This window comes from Aythya ferina (assembly GCF_964211825.1).
Source record: "Aythya ferina genome assembly, chromosome: 1".
In the NCBI taxonomy this organism is placed as follows: Eukaryota; Metazoa; Chordata; class Aves; order Anseriformes; family Anatidae; genus Aythya; species Aythya ferina.
The window spans coordinates 80,965,559-80,988,566 of NC_140296.1; the positions used below are offsets into that span (position 1 = coordinate 80,965,559).

The following is a 23,008-nucleotide window of genomic DNA, read 5'->3' on the forward strand; positions in this document are numbered from 1 at the left end:
GATCAGAGAAAATATGCTTGGCTGTAGAAACTATTTGACAACACGGTACTGGAGGGAATCACCATGAACACAAGAGAGAGACTGCCAAGGTTTGGCGCTGCTTTGTGAGTGAGTGGCTCAGGTCAAACACCGAGCCAAACATTGATGTATGGCTTGTCAGAAACTGCCCATGCATCTTAACGCCGGGAAGCAGAAAGGTCTCATCCTCAGCACTGAGAATCTCCTCCTTAACACAGAGAACAAAAATGCAGTTAGGAAGTCTGGGCTTTTGATCTGAAGCCTGACATTCCTGAAGCCTCTCCGGAGAAGGGACTCGCCAGGGGACCAGTTGGCTGTTGTCATGCTGCAAAATACCAGTGGTCGAGTTGAGAGGGACGTGGAGGGAGGCAACGGGAGAAATGAGGCATGAAAACAAAATGCAAACACCAAGCTAAGAAGAACTACCTACCAGCCACACAAACACCTAAGTGATTTCTTACCTTGTCCTTTCCTTATTTCGGAAGACATGTTTTGGAAATACAGCATATCGTGCTTATTCAACTGAGGTTCTCATTTTGCAACCCCAAACAGAGGAGCAGCAAACCTACGTCCTCCCAGCAGAGCCCAGCAGATTTGCCTGGTCCGAGTTTTACCACCTAGCCCTGCACGCCATCCAGCCCCCACTGACTGCACAGACCTGATGTGGATGCTGCTCTTGTGGGGTCAGATTTAGGGCTGTGATCCACACTCAGTCCAAGGCCCTTCCTCGAGAAGTACGTGTTAATCAGTGGGTCTGGAAGGAATGCTTGGCTTTGTTCTGCAAAGTGTACTTTAAAAAGCGATGGAAGAGATGCAAGAAGATTTCTTCTTAATTGTGACAGAATTAAAAAAAAAAAACAAAAACAAACATACAGTGCACGCTGTGGGTTGGGAATGGGAAATAAAACCCACCACGCATGTCATCCTCATGGAGAAGCTTAGAATACGTTTAAATAAAGGAGAAAATGACAAGACAGCTTAATGCTCCTAGCTGTATCATACAAATTAATACCTGCACGATGATAAACACAGCAGCATAATGAGTTTAAAAAGGCAGAGCCCCAGACTGCCTCTTCAGTGTAAGAGTTAAGAAGCTGAACAAATCTATACTCCATCAGGCATAGACCAACCTCCCCACACACACAGCCAGCTCACATCTGGAGCACAACTGCAGTCTGAAAAAGTGGGTGGTTTCTTTTTGTATCTGTCTTAAAAAAAAAAAAAAAAAAAAGGCATTTAAAACTCTAAGCACATTATCACTTACACTACTTTGTGTACGCATTGTGAAGTGTGTAAGCCCTGTGGCCCTCTGTGTCAAATACACCCCACAGATACAGAGCTCCCACAGAGTGATTCCCTCTCCTCGCCCATACAGCACCAGGTATAACGCTGCAAAGACTGCACGTGCGTGTAACGTCTTGGCAATCCTACCACGTACTTTAGCAATAGAAACTTTCCATGGCTTCTCAAAAGGAGCTCATTTTTAAAGTTTTTAATGCAGAAGTTACTATAGTGATACGCAGAGTTAGATGATAGCTCAAACCCAGATCCTACAAACCTTAACTCTCGGTTCCCTGGTCCCACGGAGGAAATCAGAAGTGATTTGACCTCACACAGAGCAGGTACCAAGCACAGTGCTCCACGCAGACATTTCCCATCACCCAGCCCAGAAAGCCTCTCCTAAAGGTGAGACGCCTCCAACTAGTCTCAATTTCTTTTTCGTGACAGCCAGAGGAGCACAAAACTCTTACACAGAAGCACACATCCTGCTTCACCTGAGGACCTCCTTAAGATACAAAATGCATTCAGTGATCTCCCTTAAAGCCCCCCAGATTTACAGAGAACACCCTGCCCACCAGCTCAGTCTGTCTGGGTGGGCACAGCTTTCTTCTCTTTACCCTCTACCTCTGGGAAGTTTCATAAACCAAGCAAGAGATAAAGCAGGAGACCACCTGCACCAGTTTGGCTGCCTGACTGGAAGGGGAAGGCAGCAGAGAGACCGCTCAGGGTTCATTTTCCAGTCCTTGGAATCATTCCTTACCCTGCTGCCATCACTTCAGCAAAGTGACTGGCTCCAGTTCTGTGCCAGCACCTTTTAGGTGTGCTCCAATAAAGGTGTTTCACTAGCACTTCACACTGAGCAGCACTGATGGGAGAGGTCCCCCTTGTGCCATTCCTCCATCCCTTCACCTGCACCACCTGCAATTCTTCCTGTACGCCCACACTGACCCAGGCTGAAGGAAAAAAAAAGAAAAAAACAACAAAAAAGCAAAACTTCCACTTTTTGTAAAGCTGGGGGTGGATGGGGGTGAGAAAACCCAACAAAAAGCAGTGCCTCCCACCCTCAACTTGTGCTAATGCAAAGCAGGGAGCAGCAGGGTGGCAGATACAAACTGTCTGGGGAAAGGCACTGCAGGGCTGCTGCTTCAGAGCCCGGCCTCGACACCCTGCAGGGGCTGAACGAGCCTCAGGAAACAGATTGTGCTTCCACAGCAGCTCAGGGCTTGTCTGAATCTGCCCGGCTGTGATCCTGCCCTTCCTCACAGTAGCAGCAGCATTCGTGCTTCTCTGGGGGGATCAGATAAAGATGGGAGTAGAAGGGAGAGGTGTGTGGGCAGCTGAACCAGCCCACCCTGGGATCATTCGCCTGCCAGTGCTGGTGGAGGGGAATGGGGTGACAGCACGGCCAACCTGATGGCAGCTGGTGGTGCCCGAGCATCATCCAGCCCTCGGAGTCAGCTCTGAGGTGAAAAAGGCACCACAGCTTTCAGGCTCGCACCTGGGGAAACCCACTGCCTGGGAGGAAGCTTCGTGGTTCGTGCAGGATCCCCAGGACAAGGGGGTAGCCAAGAGATTAACGTGCCAGGTCCACCTGTACACTTAAGACGCCTACATTTTGTGCCAAAACCCTCGATGTTCCTAACCCTCTGTTGCTAAACATGAGACAAAAAAGTAAGCAAACTGTGTACGTATGGTTCAGTAACAAAATAATCCAGACTGAAAAGCCTAAAGGTTTCCCTGGCTCCTGGAATATTTCTGAAAATGGCCATTCCAGAATAGTCATTTTCAACAGCAACAACTCACCCATAAATCAATCTAAATCGGTATTCCTGTTCTAGAATAAGATAATCCACAGAAGCTTATCCTAAAATATTCCAGAATAGCTATTCTAGGTTGTTTCCTATAATCAACTTCTGAAGACAGTTAAAGCCCTGAAGGCTGAAGAAAAGCCAGAAAATCAAATTAAAAAAAAAAAAAATAAAAAAATTCTCACTACAAAATTTCGCAATATAAAGTAAAATAGTAGATAAGGACTAACCTTTTTTCCCGGTTTTAAACTTTTTTTCCTTGTTTTAAGATTCTCAGTATGAGAGGTGCTTTTGGTCAGGGGGATATTTTTAGGAGACCTGCCCTTCTTGGGAACTGCAGACTGTCCAGGGGGTTTGCCCCGACCTGGCTTCCTGCCTCGCTGCGCTGGTACTGGAGCAGATTTCTGTGGAGACTGCATTGAACGCCGGGTCACTTTGGAAGGGGAAGATTGGATTTTTGCACTGCTCTTTGTAATGGCAACTGAGGAAAAACAAAAACAAAAGGGAAGGGGGGGAAAAACCTCAAAATGAATGATGGAAAGCAACTTTTCTAATAAAGGCTTAAAAAAAAAAAAATAAAGTGTAGTGCACAATTCACATCGAAAAAGAAATATACGTGGATAGTTTGAACTCAAGCAGTTGGCACGAAACTATTCAACTTCTTTAAAGCCAAAGAGAAAACTCTTATACCCATTAGTCTAGAGGGATTTGCCTAAGAAAAAAAGAAACACATTCAAATAAAAATTAAAAAAAAAAAAAGTATTAATCCACTCACCTTATAAATGCTTTCTGTAATTTTCATTATAACAAGCTAGAGTGCCATTCATCAAGAAGGCCTTCGAAATGCTTCTCAAGTTATACAGCCCATAATACATCCCCCCTCTCCTCTCACAGCACTTCCCACTACCACAAGACACGCCGACTACTTCTAGGAAGCTACAAAGCGATTTGGAGCAGTGAAGAAATCATCCAATTGAAGAGGAGAAAGTGGTGCTAGGCAAAGTACCACGAATAAGCATTTGTCTGAAATGCTACTTTAGAAAGTTAAGTTCACATAATTGTACCCAGCTTTTTCTGCCAGGAGCCACCCAGACTTCAATTTTTATTTAGAAGAAGGACTTCCAAAATTAAAGCATAAAATAACATCTATATTCGTTCGTAACACTGAAGTGGTTCTCTGCTGAATCTCCCACCGCAGTACGAAATGGAACCGGCATGAATGTGCTGTGACTGCATTATAATTTGATGCGAACCTGCAAGCTGTAATCAGATTTCTCTGAGCTACACTTGCTAGTTAGCAATCATTTCCACCCGTCTCACCTCTCTGAAGTAATAATGCTGATTTTGTTGTGACATTTCTCTTAGCAACAGATGGATTAAAACACCAGGAGGATGTCAGACAGAACCTAAGTGCATGGGCACAGCATCAGGGAGATGCCCTGCACCGTGCTACCTGCGGCCAGCACAAAGCCATGACCCAAAGAGCCCAGGAAGAGCTACGTGCTGTTTCTTGGACTGGTTGCTGGCAGACAGATGCAGAAGCTGAAAGGGAGAGGGAAGTAGAGGATGAAAATGGGAGATTTTGTGACAGCAAACCACCCTTGTTACAGGAGGTGTGGGAAAAGGAGAATACACAGCATCTTTGAAAGCATTTCGTGTCCTTATACTAAGATCAGCTGGATTTCTAGCATGATACTGTCTTTCCCACAGCCTTTTGTGGCTCCCTGATGCAGGAAAAGCTCCCCATGATCCACCTGAACTATAAACGCTGTGAGCTTCAGGTGATGTGACCTACAAGTATTACAAGCGAGGGTCCAAGTGGGCTTTGACTGTGTCAGTCACCAGCACCTGATACAAAGGACTACTGCAGACTAAAACTTTAACATGGGTGACTTCTAAAAAGTTAATTGTTTGGATTTTGGTGAATTTGTAACATTTCTCCCCCCCCAGACTATTAGCACATTGAGACTTTCTGGTAAGCAAATGAAACATATATTTGAAAAGAGATCTTGTGAATATACCTGGAGATTAAGCAGCAGCTTTAACATCTCACTGCACAAGTGATGGCCACCTGAACAGTTACCCAGCTTTACAACTGTTGTTACTTTAACTCTGAAGTTTTATTTACCTGTTACAAAGTTTTTGCAATATAAAATGTCAAGGCAAGACAAACTACACACTGCAAGCAGACTTCTTATAAAGTACAGGTTCTATCGACACACGTTTCTAAAGCTGTAGGAGCATTTACATACACTGATTTGTCTGGTTCAGCCAAACTAATCTAATAGTCCTGAATGGCAGGTCAGGAGAAACTCCTTCATTACGGCTGGCTGCAATCCTAAGACATTAAATACAGACATTATATCCCTAGGTACCTGAGAAGGACCACCTTCTCGACATGGAAAGCAATCGCTTTCCTTATATTTGTCTATACCCAAACTTACTTTCATAGGCAATGACAGCTTAAAATAAACCGAGGAGAATTTTAACCACCTCCTGGCAAGGCATTAGGCTCATGTATCTGAACTGCTGAGTGACAACTTGCGTTGAGCAATGCTTCTGGAAAAGCAGACAAATATCAACTGCATGCTGTACTAAACAGTACTATATATTATGTCCTACATTAGGCTTACAAGACTGTAAAATGCAGCTCTTTTTATTTAGTCATGCCACGCAATTAGGTGTTTAATAAAAGGATCATAAACTCGTAAGTAAACATGGGTTGACAAACTCCTTGTGCCTCTGCTGAAATCTCGCACACGCACATCCATTCTCCCAGGGCAAATAAAGCCAGTGCTGCAGACACAGCTACGTGCAATGGCAGCAGGGTCTACGAGCGCAGGTATGAGCTTCGACCCGCTGGGCAACCCCTTCTCCTCTCCACGAGGATATTTATAGACAAAGAGCAACAAAGCAAGGAGTTTAACCGCTGCGGGCAGCCCTCCTGAAACACAGACAGCAAGGATTCTCAGCACAGCATCCGCCTACCTGCACACGCCAGAGGACCAAATATTAGCAGCATTAGCCATTAAGGGGGGGGCTCAGGTCCCATTTGGTATTTTTTTCTTCTGACTTAAGGCTGAAGCCGCTTTTTTCACTAGGCAGGGACTACAACAAAGCCCATGCTGCCCGGGCAGCCTCCAAGATAGCAGCAAATAAGGAGGCAGCTATTTGCATTTGTTGATTTAAGAGAGGAGAAGGGGAGGGGGAGCTGGGGGGGCAGAGGGAGACTGCTAAAGTAATTCACATATTGTCTGCAGGCTGTATTGACAGTGATCATCAGTCACCTGCTCATACTTCCTTCACCCCGGCCTTCAGAGGGAGACCAAAGGTTACACCGGGTCAGAGGATCTGGAGGGAAATGAAAAGACATGCAAAACCTAGCTGCCAGCCCACTGCATCTGCAGACAAAGTTATCCCCACTAGACCACATGTTCCAAAAACTAAGACGTTTTAATAGTCTCATGAGGACTTGTTAAAATATATCGATGAAAAGAATAGAGAGAAAAAATGCCAAGCTCTGCTTGCAATTACTGCAGTATTTAGCTGGGATATTTACAACGGGGAAAAAAAAAAAAAAAGCACATTTGCCTTTTCAGGATACTGCTTTGCATCACAATGCTCTTCTCATTTGCACAAACAAAATAAAGCATTTGCTTCATGCTGCTCTTCTACAAAAATATCGACCGCTCAAGTTTCAGGAGCTCGATGCGCTGTGTGGCATTCTTTCCCAAGTCTCTTATTTAGATCCAAAAAGCTCTACTGCTGTCCTCAGCGACGGGAGACCGGAGAGCAGCCTACATAAACATGCTTTTCCATTGCAATGTTAGCAACTAAAGGGAGTTTTCAAAGGCCGCCGAGTTCTAGTTGCTCTATGGAGCTAGCAAAGGCCATAGATGACGATGCCCATGCAATACACCAAGAGCTTTCATACTGCTAATGACTGCTTGTTCTAAACTTTTTTTTTTCCCAAAAAAAAAAAAAATCACTCTTGTGAGAATCCAGCACCTATGAGCTTTGTATCCAGCATATTTAAGAGAAACGCACAACCCAAATGTCCTGGAACCCACGCCCTAAAGATGCGTTACCACCAGTCGGTCTTCGTTCGTGCAAGCAGATCCGCTGGAGTCAACTGAGCTTATTTACACGAGAAGGGTATCAGGCTTCAGATGAGGGCCAAACGCCACATGAAGGAACGCAAAATTTAACCCCATAACATTATCCCCAAGATCTCTTGCTAGAATAAGTCAGATACTTGAAGACAACTGAAATCTGAAGCTACTGAGAAGCTCCAGCACTTGGGAAGGGGATGGGGCAGATGACGGCTCCGAATCCTCATGCAATTCTAATTATTAAAATTCCCTCAAATAATCCACAGCGACGGTGTCACTCTACCTCTTTAGCTGAAGCCAAGGAAAAAAAGCTCCCGATTTGTAGTATTTAAACATTTTAAATCCACCATTCAGTTAGTGTCACAGTCTTCAGAAAGCTGAATTGAGATCGCATGAAGCAAGGTACGGGCCCATTTTGCCATGCACTCCGTGAACACAGCGTTGCTTCCTCGGGTGAACGTGCCAATTAGGACAGTAAAAACAGTAACTCGGTGCTTAAACCAGCACTTCTTTCAAGACAGAAATTATTCTGTTCCTACTGCAGTACTGTTGATACGCCCCCACTGAGGAAGAAGCTGAATGCTGAATATAAAAGCCTGGCCTTTCTCTCATCTACCAGATACAAAAAATAAATAAAAAAATAAAAAATGAGGCAAAGAGATTGAGCAACTTACCCTAAATCCATGTGAGAATCCCACAGTGGAAGCAATGGAAACTGACTTCTTGAATTCAAGCCCAGGGTTTTAACTATAAAATTAACCTTTCATTTACTAAGTATTTATTGTGATAGTTTTGACAATCTGAGAAAGGAAGCGGAAAAGATTAGCAAGTTCTCCAAATAGCTTACTGTCACAGGTTTGTTAATGGGAGTTTGCCACAGGAAGCATGGCAAAGCCCACCTCTACCCAGCAGGTACAAGTTTTAGCATCGTGGTTCTTGATGCTGCTACTTATTCTGTCCAGTTTTTGTCATTATTGCTCCCCACAGAGCATCACCAAGATGAAAGGTGGGCCCCAGGTGAGACAAAACGCCACAAGCTTCAGGGGGCAGCTTACGTGTACTAACACGGTAAATTGAAATTCACTCAGTCCCATCCACCAGTTGGACAACACAACCCCTCATGATATCAGTATCCAGGAGACCTCCATAAGAGGTCTTGACTTGTGCTGCAAGTGGGGCCTGGCTGAACAGGGAACTCTTGGAAGCAGGGCAGAGAAAGAAAATACATGATCTCAAGAAGCAAGGCCTGGCTTCAGAGGGAGAGGACAGGGCTGCAGCCCACATCGGCAGGGAGAAAATGAGAAAAGCCAAAGCTCACCTTGAGTCGACACCAGCCAGTGTGGTGTTAAGACAACAAAAAAGGCTTCTTCAGGTACACCAACAGCAGGAGGAGGTCAAAGGAAAACACGAGACCAATGCTTGAAGCAGATAGTCACCTAATAAGAAAGGGTAAGTATTTTTTGCCTTTTTTTGCCTCAGTATTTAACAGTAACAACAGATCTTGGGCTGCCAAGTCCTCAGAGTTGTAGGACCACGGCTGTGGGAACAATGGCTTTCCATCTGTGATCACCGAAACTGTAGGAAGAGTTGTAGCAGCTCCACGTTCTTACATCCACGGGGTGAGATGGGATTCACCCCAGGGTGCTGAAGGAGTTTGTGGATGCTACAAGCTGGACCCCTCTCAACAATTCAGCCAAGGTCGTGGGAGCCTGGAGAGGTCTCTGCCGCCTGGAAGCTGGCCAGTGTTATACCCATCCACAAAAAGGGCATGGGAGAGGGCCCAGGGAACTACAGACCTGTTAGTCTAACCCCAGTCCTGAGAAAAGTTATGCAGAAAAGTGTCCGGGGGGATACTGAAAGGCACTTAAAGAACAAAGCTATGACCAGGCACAGTCAACATGGGTTCGCCATGGGAAAGTCCTGCCTGAGCCACTTATCTCCTTCCACGATAAGGTCACCCACTCGGTGGGTGAGGGAAAGGCAGGCAGCAGACGTAATCCTTCTGGATTTTAGTGAGGCCTTTAGTCCTGGCCCTCACAGCATCTTTCTGAGCAAGTTGTCCAACTGTGAGCATCTTTGGCAACGAGAGGAGGCCCAGAGGTGCCCTCACTGCTCTCTGCAGCCTCCTGAGGTGGAGAAGTGCAGGGGAAGGCGCCGGCCTCCGCTCCTGGGGCCTGATGGCCAGGCACGGGCACGGCACAGAGCTGCACCAGGGAGTTCAGGCTGGGCATCGGGAAACGTTTCTGTGCCGTGAGGGTGGGCACACACTGCAACAGGCTTCCTGGGGAGCTGGGTGCTGCCCCGTGCCCATCAGTGCTCAAGGGGCGTTTGGGCAATGCCCTCAGTGATGTGCCCTAACTGCTGGGCAGCCCTGACGTGCTCAGGCCGATGGACTCAGTGGTCTCTGAAGGGCCCTTCCAACTAGACTTCCACCTCTATTCTAAGAGCAAATAAAATATTTTCCATGTAACAATCAAAAATACATGTGCTTGGAGCACTTAAGAGTTTAAAAGGAAATTACAATTACCTTAAATAAGCGTGGTAAGATAGTCAAGCAATCAGGCTTACAAATAAGGCCTCAGCTTTGGGAAAGGCAAAACCTTTATTCCTTCCTAAGCGCTTTCTGCCCTGTAGTGGCACCAACCAGGCCTTGCTGCAAGATGCCAAGAAACATTAATACCAAATTAAAAAAAAGCTTAACATGTGAGAGAATGTAGGAAATCAGAGCGTAGCCTGAAGCACTGAGGAGTTTTCATGTACAACTCCGAAGACAGCATAAATCTGCTTACTGTGTGTGCCTAACTACTGTGACCTGTTCATGAAAAGAAGCTGGCTGCACTGAAAGCAAAAGGAAATCTCTGGCAGGATGAAATTGCACAATTTCAGCATGTTTCTTTCGCTAACGAAACTTAAGATTTACTGTACTTATCAGATTTTTTTTTTGCTACTTCGAACAATGCAGACTTTTCATAGATTCTACTGTAGCTCTCTCTAAAGTAGTTTCAATGCTGCTTTTGTTTTGTCTGCAAACATTGTGGAGTAGTACTGAAGTTTACAATGACGCTGTACATTTGCGTACAACTCTGCTGAAAATCCAGCAATCCTGACACAATTTCATTATCAACAACAGAGAAGTGCATTAAGTGCATTTTTAGTAACTAGCTTCAAGATCTGTACAAAATACTGAGATCACGTCTGAATATTAAGTAAAACTAAATAAGAAATCATAAAACAGACAAGATATTTTTTAATCTCTACTTGGGCCTGTCTTACTCTTATCACTGCAGACAGCTTTTAGGAGGAGACCACATCATCACAGGCTGATTAGCACAGTGAAAGATGATCACTCTGGCAATAAATGCACGGAACTGGGAGAAAAGCAATGAGCTGACGCACGGCGTGGAGGGGGAAAGAGAGGAGGGAAGGAAGGGGGCTAATGATAAAAGCTAGAGTGCTTCACTGTTTTTATTTAGATTACTACATCATCTTCCCTTGTTGACCAGGACTCTTTCCTGCAGAGTGCAGAGAGCAGTTCCTGCTTCACGACTTGCTGCATCACCTCGATCTGCCAGAGATCGAACTTCAGAAGACTGTGGTGGAGCAGATAACAGGGATCTACAAAAGCTGGTCCCTCTCCAGATGGGGTTTACACCTAAATGATAGATATAACTGCAATGAAATCAATCTTTGCAGGTGAAACTACTTATTTCCTACATGGCTTGTCCCCACTTGTTCTTTTCTTCATTCTTCTGTGGAAGAGGTTTTGCTTACATTACAAATAAGAAGATGGGTTACCTAAACAATTGCCATTTACATGGAATGACTTAACAGTAAAACGAATTTTCACAGAAACAGCAAACCAAAATTGCTCCAAGAATCTCCAGTCATCCTGCCTTCTATTTTAATCGTAAGCCTCAGATACAAGCAGCTACACTGCAATACAAAAATATTCTTAGGCATAGTAACAGCTCTCTGTTAGCCAACTGAGTAAAATAAAAATCAACATGTACAGCAGTTAAATAGAAAAGCATAAGGCATTTGGCCCAGAAAAAGAGTTGACAGAAGAACATCCAAAAGATATCAACGTTTAAAAAGCCTTTTTAAAACGTATCAAAGGCAGAAGTTATATGGACCCAAGAGATGATCAAATTTCAGAACAAGCAATCACAGGCAGTAATGTTAAAGCAACGAGACTCAATGTTCTTCTTGCATTCACGTTCCCTCCAAGGAAGCTCACATTGGTTCCCATATCAGAACCCCTCTTCACAGGGATTTCAAGCAAGTTCATGACATGAAGTACCAGTAGCAGAGGTCAGAAATCAGAGACAAAACAAACAATAGTGGGTTGGCAGGACACACCGCCCTTAGATTAGTAAGGAAAAACGATGAAACATCCAGGTTACTGATGGTACTGTGCAAGTTTGTCCCTAAAATTGCTTCAAATCCAAAGACTTAAGGCACCTAAAATGTTAAAATGATGCTAACACTCCAGCCAGGAAGGCATGGACAGGACACCTGATGTGTGTACTGGGCAAGTTGCTAAAAAAATATTGTTTTAGCCATAGAACAGAGGGAGTGAACACAAAGATAAATACAATGAGTTGGGGGAGAACCAAACACAGCTTTTGTAGAGAAAAAGTCCCATCTCACAAACCCACTGTACCTTCTTTTTAGGAGTCAACACACAAGCAGATGACTGAAAGTCAGCAGATGCAATCTGTGAACTTGCATTTGACAAGATCTCACACCACGGAAAAAAAAAAAAAAAAAAAAAAAAAAAAAAACAGCAATAACAAAAAAAAGCCTTAAGAACCCTTAAGTAACAGTGGAGGATATGAGAGAAGGTCCTTATGATCCTTCTGAAGAAATTGTTAGAAAATACCACGCAGTGTCCAGGAATAAATGGACATTTCCACAATCAAGAGGACTCTAGAGGAATCCTGATGAGATCTCTGCTTGGGCTTGTGCCATTTGAACCGTGTATTATCTAGAACAAGAACAAAGCACGAGATGGCAACAAATGTTAAACAATTATATAGTTGGTAAAGAAAGATATTGCAAACTAAGCAGTTGCTCAGCAGATGAGGAAATAGAAGATGAAATTCAGTGTCAAGCAATTCAGAATGATCCAGTTTCTGTGACTAATGAAGAATCACAAAAGGGTCATCTTGGAATGAAAATAAATATTTCCATGACAGCATTAATACATTGCTCAGCAGCAGTCCAAAATCCCAAACACAAATTTAGGAATAAGAGGAATAGAAAACAAAAGAAAAATCAGAACAATGCCACCAAGTCTTAGATATCTCGTGCACTTCTGGTTCCAGTGGCTCAAAAATGACAGAGCTCAGCTGGAAACTGTACAGAATAGCCAAGGTGATCAGTCGAATTAAATTGATCACATAACAAGGTAAAGCAGAACAGGATTTTACAAGTTTGCAATAGAGACAGTTGTGGGAAGATGATAAACCATGGTGGATATCAAGAAAGCTGTTCGGGAATGGCCATTTACTGACTCCTCCTGTACAAGAACTGGAGGCCTGGGAAGCTGTTTCAGTCCAAGAACTAGAGGGCAAAACATGAAACCAGCAGCAAGGAAAAAGCTATCTCCTCTTCCACACACCTCCCTGCTACAGGATGCTTTGGGAGCTAAAAGTTCATGTCTCCAAAACATAAGTGAACAGAAACAAACTCTTCCAGGAGGTACTCAGCATAAATTATTTGGGGCTTGGGCAGTGCTGGGCCGTAGCGTGCCAGATACTAGGAACACATCTGCAAACCTCTCTCCTGCGTGCTTTTGCTTTTCTTCAGACATCTGCTTTCAGCCTCTGCTGGAAAAAGCCTCCCAGAGCAGGTCCTTCACATTCATCCAGCATAGATATTATCATGCCAACTTTTTTCACCAGCCATAGCTCACGCTGCTGCTCCTGTGTGACGAGTCATCTGTAAAAGCACTTAAGGGCCCAAGAGACTCGGAGAAAACAAGCTACTGCATCCTTAAAATATTAACCTTGGGCCAGCAGGTCAACCCAACATCAAGCACTGCTGTCAAACCACACATTACGTAAATTACTACTATCCTAGATATTTCTAAGGAATCCAGCTACAAAATCAGCTAAGTACAGCTTCTGCTCGTATAAACATTAAACAAGCACATCTCATCCCACTAAGCACATGCCCTGACACCCAGCCAGGTCCAACCAAGTCACATCTGCTGGAAGGGACCGAAGACAAAGCATCGGCAAGAAGATTAAGGACTGAATATGAGAAAGTTGTTTTGGACTACTGTTTGTACCTACCTTCGTCATTTTATCTTCTATTGATCATGTCTTAGTTCTTGAGCTTATCTTTCTAAAACCAATGAGAGTTACAGAGCGCAAGGCTGAAGAGACCACATATCCTGTTTTGAATAAATTCACCAATATCTAAGAAGGCCGCGTACAAACTGTTCTTAAAAACAACCCATGACAGAGGGCCTACATTCTCTCTGGGCATCCTAAATGGCTAAGAGAGTAAACAGCTGCAATAAAATGTTCTCTAATTTTCAGATCATCTCTGTTACTGCAGTCTCTCTCTTGCTAAGTGCTAAATCAGACAACAAACACGTAAGTCTCATGGCAGGAAATTGTTGTCTTAGGTATGGATGAAAACTAAAGCATCATTTATCATTTTCATACTTAGATTACAGGATATTGTTCTTGCTTAGTGACTAAAATTTGTTTTGTTTTCAGCCCTTCGCTAGTGATTTGCCACATTTAAATGACTTCAGGAAAAAAGTAGCTATAAAAAACCTGGAATATTTCACATCATACCAACTCTGAAATCTAAGCCACGCTCCGTCAATTTTTTTCACTCTCTACTGTGGCAATTCAAGACAGAAATACTAAACTAACCTGCAGGAAAAAAGTCTGGGCTACAGCGATACCATAATATTTCCAGTGAATTCCTACAATATGTTATCTGTCATGCTTTCTTCCATAACAGGAGTAGTCAATGTTAATGTGACTTAATGAAGAATCCTGACAACATTATCAAATTTCTGAATTGAAATGACTTGATTACACTCTCCTTGAAGCTATTATTTACATTTTAATAAAGGACTCTCATTACAGTACTTTAATGGCTCAAAAGCAATCAAATAACAGTGAAATAAGTAACCTGAGAGCAAAAAATATTTCATCTAGCTATGTAAACTTGACAAATGCACGCCTGAAAAATAAGCACATGAAGCAAAATTTGAAGAAGAAACTCTTCCTGCTCTGAATGGGGAAAAAAAAGGACCACACAAAGTTTTAATAAAACTGCAGTTAACCTTGGAGACGCTTTTAGAACTGCAAACAACAAAATCCTTGGCCTTCACCTTCCTGCTCCCCACTTCTATCACGTCTCTGAAGTTCTCCAGTTTTGACTAAACTTCTGCAAGAACGTTGCCTTGGGTCTTATCAGTGCTTGAAGTGTCACTGTTTTTCAGAAAAAGGGGATAGAATCCAGAAAGTGACATGGCTAGGTAATTTCAGCCTGCACCAAATTTGAACACACTCAGGAATTGTGTTTATTTTAATACCCAAACAACTGGAATATTTAATCAGATTTACTAACTAATTGTTATACAACCCTTTGATCTCTACCAAACACTAATCGGCCAAGAAGAATGTTGTACATGTTATCTCAAAACACTGCTGGGTTTCCAGCACTGAAACTGGAGTAGACTAAACAATTTCATAACGCTTCTTTCCAAAAGATACAACTGGAGTCAGCAAACTAAACAGTCATAAAAATATCTTCTAAAAAAAATTTACATCACTTATTTACACAGCCCCTTTCCTATAAAGCCATTTTATTTCTCCATAGTTGACATAATTAACTTACCATAATAACACACCTCATTCGGGACTTCTGCAGACAAAGTCACCCTTCTGAAGAAGCTGAGCTGTGCACTTTACAGATTGGGAACACACACACATCAGGCCGCAGTCAGTTTGGGACCCACTATATCATTTTGGTCGAATGTAGACCGTCCTCAACTCCCTTTCCCATGCCTTCTCACTGCAGATTTGTACCTGCACATCTTGGATCTGCCCGTACAGCTCCACACACCATTGCTCCCTCGCTGAAATCTGCTGCTATGGACTAAACTAGATTAGTTACTGTGACCCAGTAACTGCGGACAGTATTACAGAGGGGCAGGTGAGGACAAGGACACAGAGGAATCAAACAGCTGAGAAAGGGACTCTGAACTCATCTCAGCTAGATCTTCCATACAGCTCATGACCGGTTGGCAAGGGACTGAGAAAAATAACAGGCAGGACGAAAGCAGCAGGAATGACTGATTTCTTCCCTTCTTTGGCACCTCTTGTGGGAGCTCTGTGATACCAGTTTGCTTGTTCCTTACCTAGCAGCAGCTATGAAAGTGCTCACCTTTAGAACAGTTCAGTCTGGTCAACGGTATTGAAGTGTTTAACTAAAACACAGTTCCCCTCTTTAAAAACCCCTCTTTCATTCAAATCGGAAGAGGGCAAGGGTAGAAGAGCCCAAAGAGTTTGGCAGAAAAAACTTGCATTACAGAAACGTGACGAAGTAGGAGAGGGATTACATTCAGGGTATTTCTCTTTATTCTGTTTTTGACTGTCTAGGGTAGGCGGCTGCAGATTATAAAACAAGGTGGCCATTACTTAAGAGGACTCTATAACCATTAAGCACAAATATCCATAAAGGTACGAGGATGATAAAGCATTCTGAATAGGCAGCTACGAGACAGAATTTTGCGAGTGTGAAGCAAAAGCCTCCTAAATATATATTTGAAACCTTCAACCTTCACAGAAGCAAAGTTGCCCTAATATTCTCTTCTTTAAAAGATTATTTTAGTTTATTTTCTTAGCGGTAAGCTTAATGTAAAGTGCTGCTGCAGAGAATATATTGGTATCGTTAAACAGGAGCATCTATCTACAATACAAATGGCAAAACTAGTTTAGTCCAAGATTTTTCACAAGCCCAGGAAAATTCAAGATTATCAAAAGCCCTTCAATGGTAGAGCATTAAATAAAATGCTTCCAGAGTTACTACAAACAGACAAACCTGTTTCCCAGAAACTATCCTATTAGCTTTAAAATACGTAAAGAAAATTCAACAATATTTCGTCCTCATCAACTGCTCGCAAATCAAATATCCAGTCTTATCTGCATACAGCCAGCTGGTTTTTAAAATTCTGCTGTAATTGAGGGGAAAAACAATTAAGCAATATTATTAGTCATCTTACCATTGTTCCCTGGTGGTTGTAATGCATCTCCTGTCAAGCTACACCATCCAACTGGGAAAATATCTCGAGAATCACATCTGCACCAATAGTCAAATGCTCCTCTCCAGCCATCAAACGTAACAAAAACTTCATCTCCTTTCACATCTCCGATGGTTGCTGGGCAAATCAAGTACGGGTTCTTTCTATCTATAGCTTCAAGTTTCATTCCAACTTTAAAGCAGTTTGTCACAGGTTTTGGTGGTTCCTACAAAAGTAAGATTGGTAGAATATTTGCGTTTGTATGACCCTTTACAAATAATAATAATTAAAAAAAACAGCAACAGGAAATCCATTTTTCTTCAACATTTTTATTTCTTATACTCACTACTCTCAAAAAGTTACAGTAGACATCCAAAGAAACTTACTGATGCTTCACATTTGCTTTTTCTCTTCTGTGGTATAAAAATCTAGATTCTATTCCCACAAACAGGGTTGGGATAATTAGCAAAATTCCCCATGGCAGCCAGGCTGTGCTGGAAGTATTTACATAAGCAATGGGTTGCACCCAATACATTATGCCTCGGCAGCAAGACAGCAAAGACACCACGATGAAATCATTACATGCTAATAAGGAAGAGGAGGTTTGCAGGGAATGGGAATTTCTGGGGACTGATAACTGTCTGGTAAAAGCTTCACCTCTCAATTAGCCCATGAAAAATTCATTAGCACTGGACGTTATTTATAGGCCTCTAGTAACTAAGCCTGCCTTAGACCAATTCCAAATGGACAAAAGAGAACCAGAAATAAAGTCAACGTGACCAGCAGAAGCGTACCCTCACTGCCAAGCTTGTGACCCAAGGGAACCCAAATGACCACCTCAGCCTCAGGAACCTCATTCCCCAAAAATGATCTCAGACATACTGATAGGCCAGCACAGGAAGTATGATTCGTCACAGCCCCGAAAATTACAGTAAGTTAACATGTAAGCGATGTGGCTGCAGGCCTGAAACCAACTCCTTGATTTACTGACATACTTCTGAATGTCGTTCTCAGTATCAGAAATGAAGACATCCAATGCGACAGCATCACAACAAAGCCACATTAATATTACTATTGTTTTCATAAATTGTTTTTTCATGTTTCACAGTAGTTTACCCAAGTCATGTTCAAAAACAAGCAGCTTTTTCTACCATCAACTACTTTCTGATTACATTTTACATGATGAGTAATGTGCCCAGTGAAAACACTCAACAAAACCTTTCAGAGCACTACTTTTCTCTGATGGTTCTTGTTCTCCACTAAAAAAAATTTTTTTACTCCTGTGCACAGTCACTACATGAATGTGATGCTGTCAAGGAGTGTAAGACGATGCATCGTATCTTAAATCCAGGACACAGAAAATGAACTAATGCAATTTTTCTGAACAACACAACATATTTTAGAAGTCTCAACTCAGGAAAAGAGATGCCATCCAACAGGCAGATATATCCTGTCTGATTTTGTACCTTGACAATCCACTTCGAAGTAGTTTTATATAATCTTCTGGCCTTCCTGTGCTGCAGACAACAGGCACTATCTTGGCATCCTCACTAAAAAAATGCAATCATGGACCAACTGATGGAAACTCATTTAGTAGCGGCTCTTTTCCTCTTACCTTCTTGAAGAATGCTGCGGGTGCCATTTCAGCTCCATTTAGAGTTCTTAAGAGAAACATCGGCCACGAAGATGCATTCATCTGGAATCCTAAGTAACAAATAAATTACTCGTATACAATATCCCTACCGTCAGTTTGTGAGATACAACGGGAAGAAAATGATATAAAATTGGCTTTACTAATGCCTAATTCCCTAATTTACTAATGCCAAAATAGAAGTGATCAAGAAGGAACAGACAGGGCAGGTGTTGGTGCAGAAAGCTGTGCAATACACGGCCATTTTCAGCACTTGTTGATTTGTGACTTTACAATTAAGTGTGTGAGACCTACCAACATGCACGTTCTAGCACAGGAGATTACCAGGTCATCCCACATAGCCCCTGGCTCAGTGGAACCTCCCTGGTACAGAAATGTACCGAGATGACCTTTCAGGGCCACTTCTCAATCTCAACTTCCTCAGCTCCAGCTTCCCTCATTTATCGAAGAGCGACCCTCTAATTTTTGAAGCTGTTTTAATTCTTTCACCAGACCACAGGCGAGAAAAAGACCACCTGGTTTCTCCTCTTCCGCCCCCAAAATAAATAAATAGAAATTCTTCAACAAAGAGCACACAACAGAGAAGAACAAACATAAAATGACTTTAATAAAAGCATGTATCATATTGAGAAACAAACTGGAAGATATTTCTACTTCAACATCCTTCATTAAACAAGTGAATAAAAAGCACAAACAGTAATCAAATTTGTTCAGCTGAACTACCTTATTCAAGGAGAACAAAGGTTTAGCTGAAAACACTCTTGTTCCTGAGAACCTTCCCTCAGAACCTACTCTCTGGTTAAAGAAACAAAATGAAAAATATCCCCTTTGCTTTCTGTGTTTTCCAAATGAATGCTTCAAAGTAATGAATAAGGTAACAAATGCAGTGGACATTTTTTCTACATCTTTAGTATCCTGTATATCTGGCAGATTTTTACAGGAAAACTGATGTAATAGTGAGAATTGGACATTCCTCCACAAAGCAAACGTTACCAAAACCTGCCAGGAACTAAGGAACTTCCTCACAACCAAATCTTGAAGATTCTGTTGGAAAAAAATGTCCCTAGAAAGGTGGAATGGATTTGCAATTCTTCATCAGTTAAATCATTACATCATCTAAAGTTGGACTGCATGGATCATATGGTTTAGCAGTCCTTGAACTTGCAGCTTCAAGCTATTTTCAGTTGGATAAACAGTTTACATGGTGGAACTACCTATGCAACACCCAAATTAACGCAAAGCTCACACCTGAGGAATGGCCTCATAATTTGAGGACTGCTGAGCTGATCATCACCCCTGGTTTGACACCAGCATCTTTATGCAATCTAAACACGTGTGATTACTGAAATGCAATATTCCTAACCAGCTAGCAGAGACAGGATACATACACAAAGACAGAGGAACGACAACTACACAACAGTTTCAATTAGCTTCACTTGTCCTGTAAGTTGTCCTGGTAAAAACCATACAAAACGTTATCTTCACCGTAATTTGTTGAGAACATTAAGCTCTCAAAACCATAAAAGCTCCCCTTTGAAAACCAGAAGCTGGAACAAGAACACTTTTCCTACACTAATCATTTTCTCAAAAACCTTAGGTAACACGTGTAATTAAACCGATGTAAAAATCAGGGAGGAGGGGCTATTTTAACTTGTGATTATGAGATAACCAGAGCATTAGTATCCAGAAGGTTCCCTACTACTCAGGGAAAAAAAATAATAAAAAAATCGGTTGCTTAAATGTCTAACAGGAGGTAATTATACACCCAATTAGCTCCCAGCTTTGCCCAGGAACAGGATGCTGTAAAGCTGCCAAGAAAGCTTTTTCAAAAATTTATCTAGGTATGCCAGAATGCTTGATTGCTGGAATTCAGCCTATCTCTAAAAAAAATCTAAGACAGGAGGGACAAAATAATGGCACTTGCATTCTTTGCTGAATAACAGCAATTGTTCTGAAGGCAGGTAAGCTTTATGTTTCTAGATGCAGGGAAACATCTGCTTGTTTGGTGCTGCACTACAAGCAGCCTGACCGAACAGGAGTAAGAAAGAGTATCCAGAGAACGTGGATTTAGGTCAGAGGTTGGACTCGATGATCTTGAGGTCTCTTCCAACCTAGAAAATTCTGTGATTCTGTGATTCTGTAACGGCATCAGTCCTTCTGCTGATGGTCACGGAAAGTTTCTCTTTGTAATGGATCGACTGTCCCCATTATACATAACCCGGAGTTGTGTTATTCATCAGGCTAATTTAGAAACAAGTTTAAAAAAAAAATAAAAATCACTGTCATCCTGGACTAAAGCCATAATTTTAATGCCATACATACACGTAAGAACAGACGTCCTCTTCTCTATTACTACCCTTGCTCATACTGGTATGACTGTACTCATTCTACAAGGCTGTACCAAGAACTTCAGAGAGGCTACACTGAGTTACTTCTCAAAAAAAATCAGAATATTCCCCTCCAATCTCAAAATTTTCCAGTGTTTCCATTCAAAATGTCTACGTCCATATAAAAGAAGGAAAAAATAAACCCTTTTGGGTTCAGACTCTACCTATCTCAACTAATACTTTTGCAGACTGGTGCCCAAGCTGCACTGCTTTCTTGTGTTTCTAAAGCAGCACAACAGCACAAAACTCTACCCTGTTAATCTACATGAAGCATCTTAATGGTTACGTGAACTGCTGCTGTATCTGTTTGCCTGCTTAGGAGCAAATCAAGTTTCATGCTGTAATGAAATTACCCCTTTCGCTTCACCTTTCTAGCAGAAGATCCAAAAGCTGTTAACAAGTACGGCTGACTGGTTTCTTGAGAGGCCACTAAGAGGAAGCATACCAGTCTTCTTCACTGCACCTCTGCCTTGCCACATGTCACAGTTAGAAGACACCAAAGCCAGAACCATAAGACAGGAAGACAACAATAAGCAATCCTTGGCTACAGTTCATTTTTTACATTAAGAACATTATTTCTTGCATCTTTTAAACATTACAAGAAATAGCAGAATAAAAGAAGTGTTACTGTTGTGTTTTGGCTTGGTTTTGTGGGGAGAAAATTAAAGTAAATGTTGGCTATTATTTTTCCATCTTTTCAAAAGCTGAACTATTTTCAGACCAACGTGAAAAATCAGTTTCTTTAAAGATTTTCACGCCTAGAATTTTTAGATATAACAAACATGGTACAAGAATGTAGATCTAGATATACTGATTAATCACAGCAGACAAAAATGATACCACAATTACATGACCCACAGTAATTAATCAGTTAACTTTGAGCATTTGTTTTAAAGCAAGGAATTCCTTTGTACAGTTCCACATTTAATAAACTTTCACAGTAAGCTTTGACTAAGCCCAAGCACCATTTCTGAGAAATGGGAGACATGCCGTGGGCCATACTGCTCATGGAAGGCAAAAGAAATCCTGCAGACTCCCTCTAAGCCCAGGATAGCTGCATCCTGTGCGTTGAGGTTTGTCATGCTCACAAACTCCTCATGGCAAACTGATCCAACCCACATCTGTCAATTTGAGTAGCTGAGAATTGCATGCAGTAAGCTTGCAGCTTGCTAGAGCTCTGGAGTGCCTTTTTCCTGCCTCTGAGCAGAATGCTGCATTAACCAACCCAGTGCCACCTTTCCCAGATCACAATTTGCTCAGAGTGCCTGAGAAAACATTCCAGTTGTTCTGAACTGTATGCACCTTCTGCAGCCCAGCTGAGCCTTTCACACTCTGGTTAACAGGGAGCGCCTTCTAGTGGGCCACTCTGGTTTCCTGAAGAGGAAAACAGGAGTCGGTCTTCTCCAGCACTCTCAATTCTTATGAAGGTCTACTAAAAGGAGCACGGACAACACCTAGGATGAAAATGTTACCTACTCAGGAGGTAGGGTGTGTGCCAGGGAACGTTTTTAGAAGGGGCACATGACTGTGTCTCACTATTACAAATGCTGTCAGACACTACCATCTAACACTGAGGACCTCCACTAAAAACTAAAAGCAAACAAACAAACAAACAAAAAAACCCACAGCAATTACGCTGCTCATTCTTACATCAAAAGAATCCAAGAAGAAGAAAACCCCACATTTCACTTACCCTGAATTAGTTTGCTCACCTCTCCTTTCCAGTTAAATAACGGTTTGATGAAATGTTAGTACCACCGAATTTGCCAAGCCAAAAAGGTAAAATCAACTACATAAAAGCCTTACTCCATACACGTGGGTTCAGAAGCTCTGTTTCTTACCCAGCGGAGGCTGGAGCATGCCCCCTTTCTTCTCACAGGTGCCAATGGGCTGTATGTCCGAGGAATCCACAAGCCTCCAGAAATCATTTTTGTTGTCACTTCCATCAAGCCGCAACCTTAGCCTGGCACCAGTGATTCCAATGACCGTGGCTATACAGACCGAGGTAACGTTCCGAGGATCGTGGGCTTCCAGCTTCATGCCGACTTTGAAATCATTCGTAGGTGGACTTCTGGACTACAGTAAGAGACAAAAGACCTTTTCTTACTTTCTTTAGCGTTGCTAAATGTACTAGCTAGGTCACTATACAGCTTTCGTTCACCCAAACATTACAAATAACTGCTAAATATCAAGAAGCTTTTCAACTTTCAGCGTTTAGCAGCAGATCAGAGAAGAAGCGTGGATAACCTCCCACCAGCACCATCTCAGACACTTGGTGTTTCTGCTTCATAAACACGACTGCCAGCTAAAAAGATCAGCACTGCCAGGAAGGGTAACAAGGGAATCCTGACAAAAACAGGAATACAAAGATGGGGGATTAATACTTGCAGTGAACGGAAAGCAAGGACCTCAAGAAACATGACAATCAACAAAACCAAACAAACAAGAATAAATATTGCTTTTGAACTGAAAGCTAG

The 23,008-nt window shown here is 42.3% G+C and overlaps 1 protein-coding gene across 5 annotated transcripts in view; it reads right to left on the reverse strand.

Annotated features, from left to right (window-relative positions):
• SCML2 (Scm polycomb group protein like 2) overlaps nucleotides 1-23,008 on the reverse strand; it is a 66,780-nt gene that overhangs the window by 18,088 nt on the left and 25,684 nt on the right. For all 5 annotated transcript variants that reach the window (XM_084506823.1, XM_084506821.1, XM_084506819.1 and 2 more), the window contains 4 exons: nucleotides 22,373-22,607; nucleotides 18,109-18,197; nucleotides 16,476-16,719; nucleotides 3,338-3,588 (listed from right to left, as the gene is read on the reverse strand). In XM_084506823.1, the coding sequence (XP_084362949.1) occupies nucleotides 3,338-3,588; nucleotides 16,476-16,719; nucleotides 18,109-18,197; nucleotides 22,373-22,607 (819 nt within the window). The remainder of the gene's footprint in view (nucleotides 1-3,337; nucleotides 3,589-16,475; nucleotides 16,720-18,108; nucleotides 18,198-22,372; nucleotides 22,608-23,008) is intronic.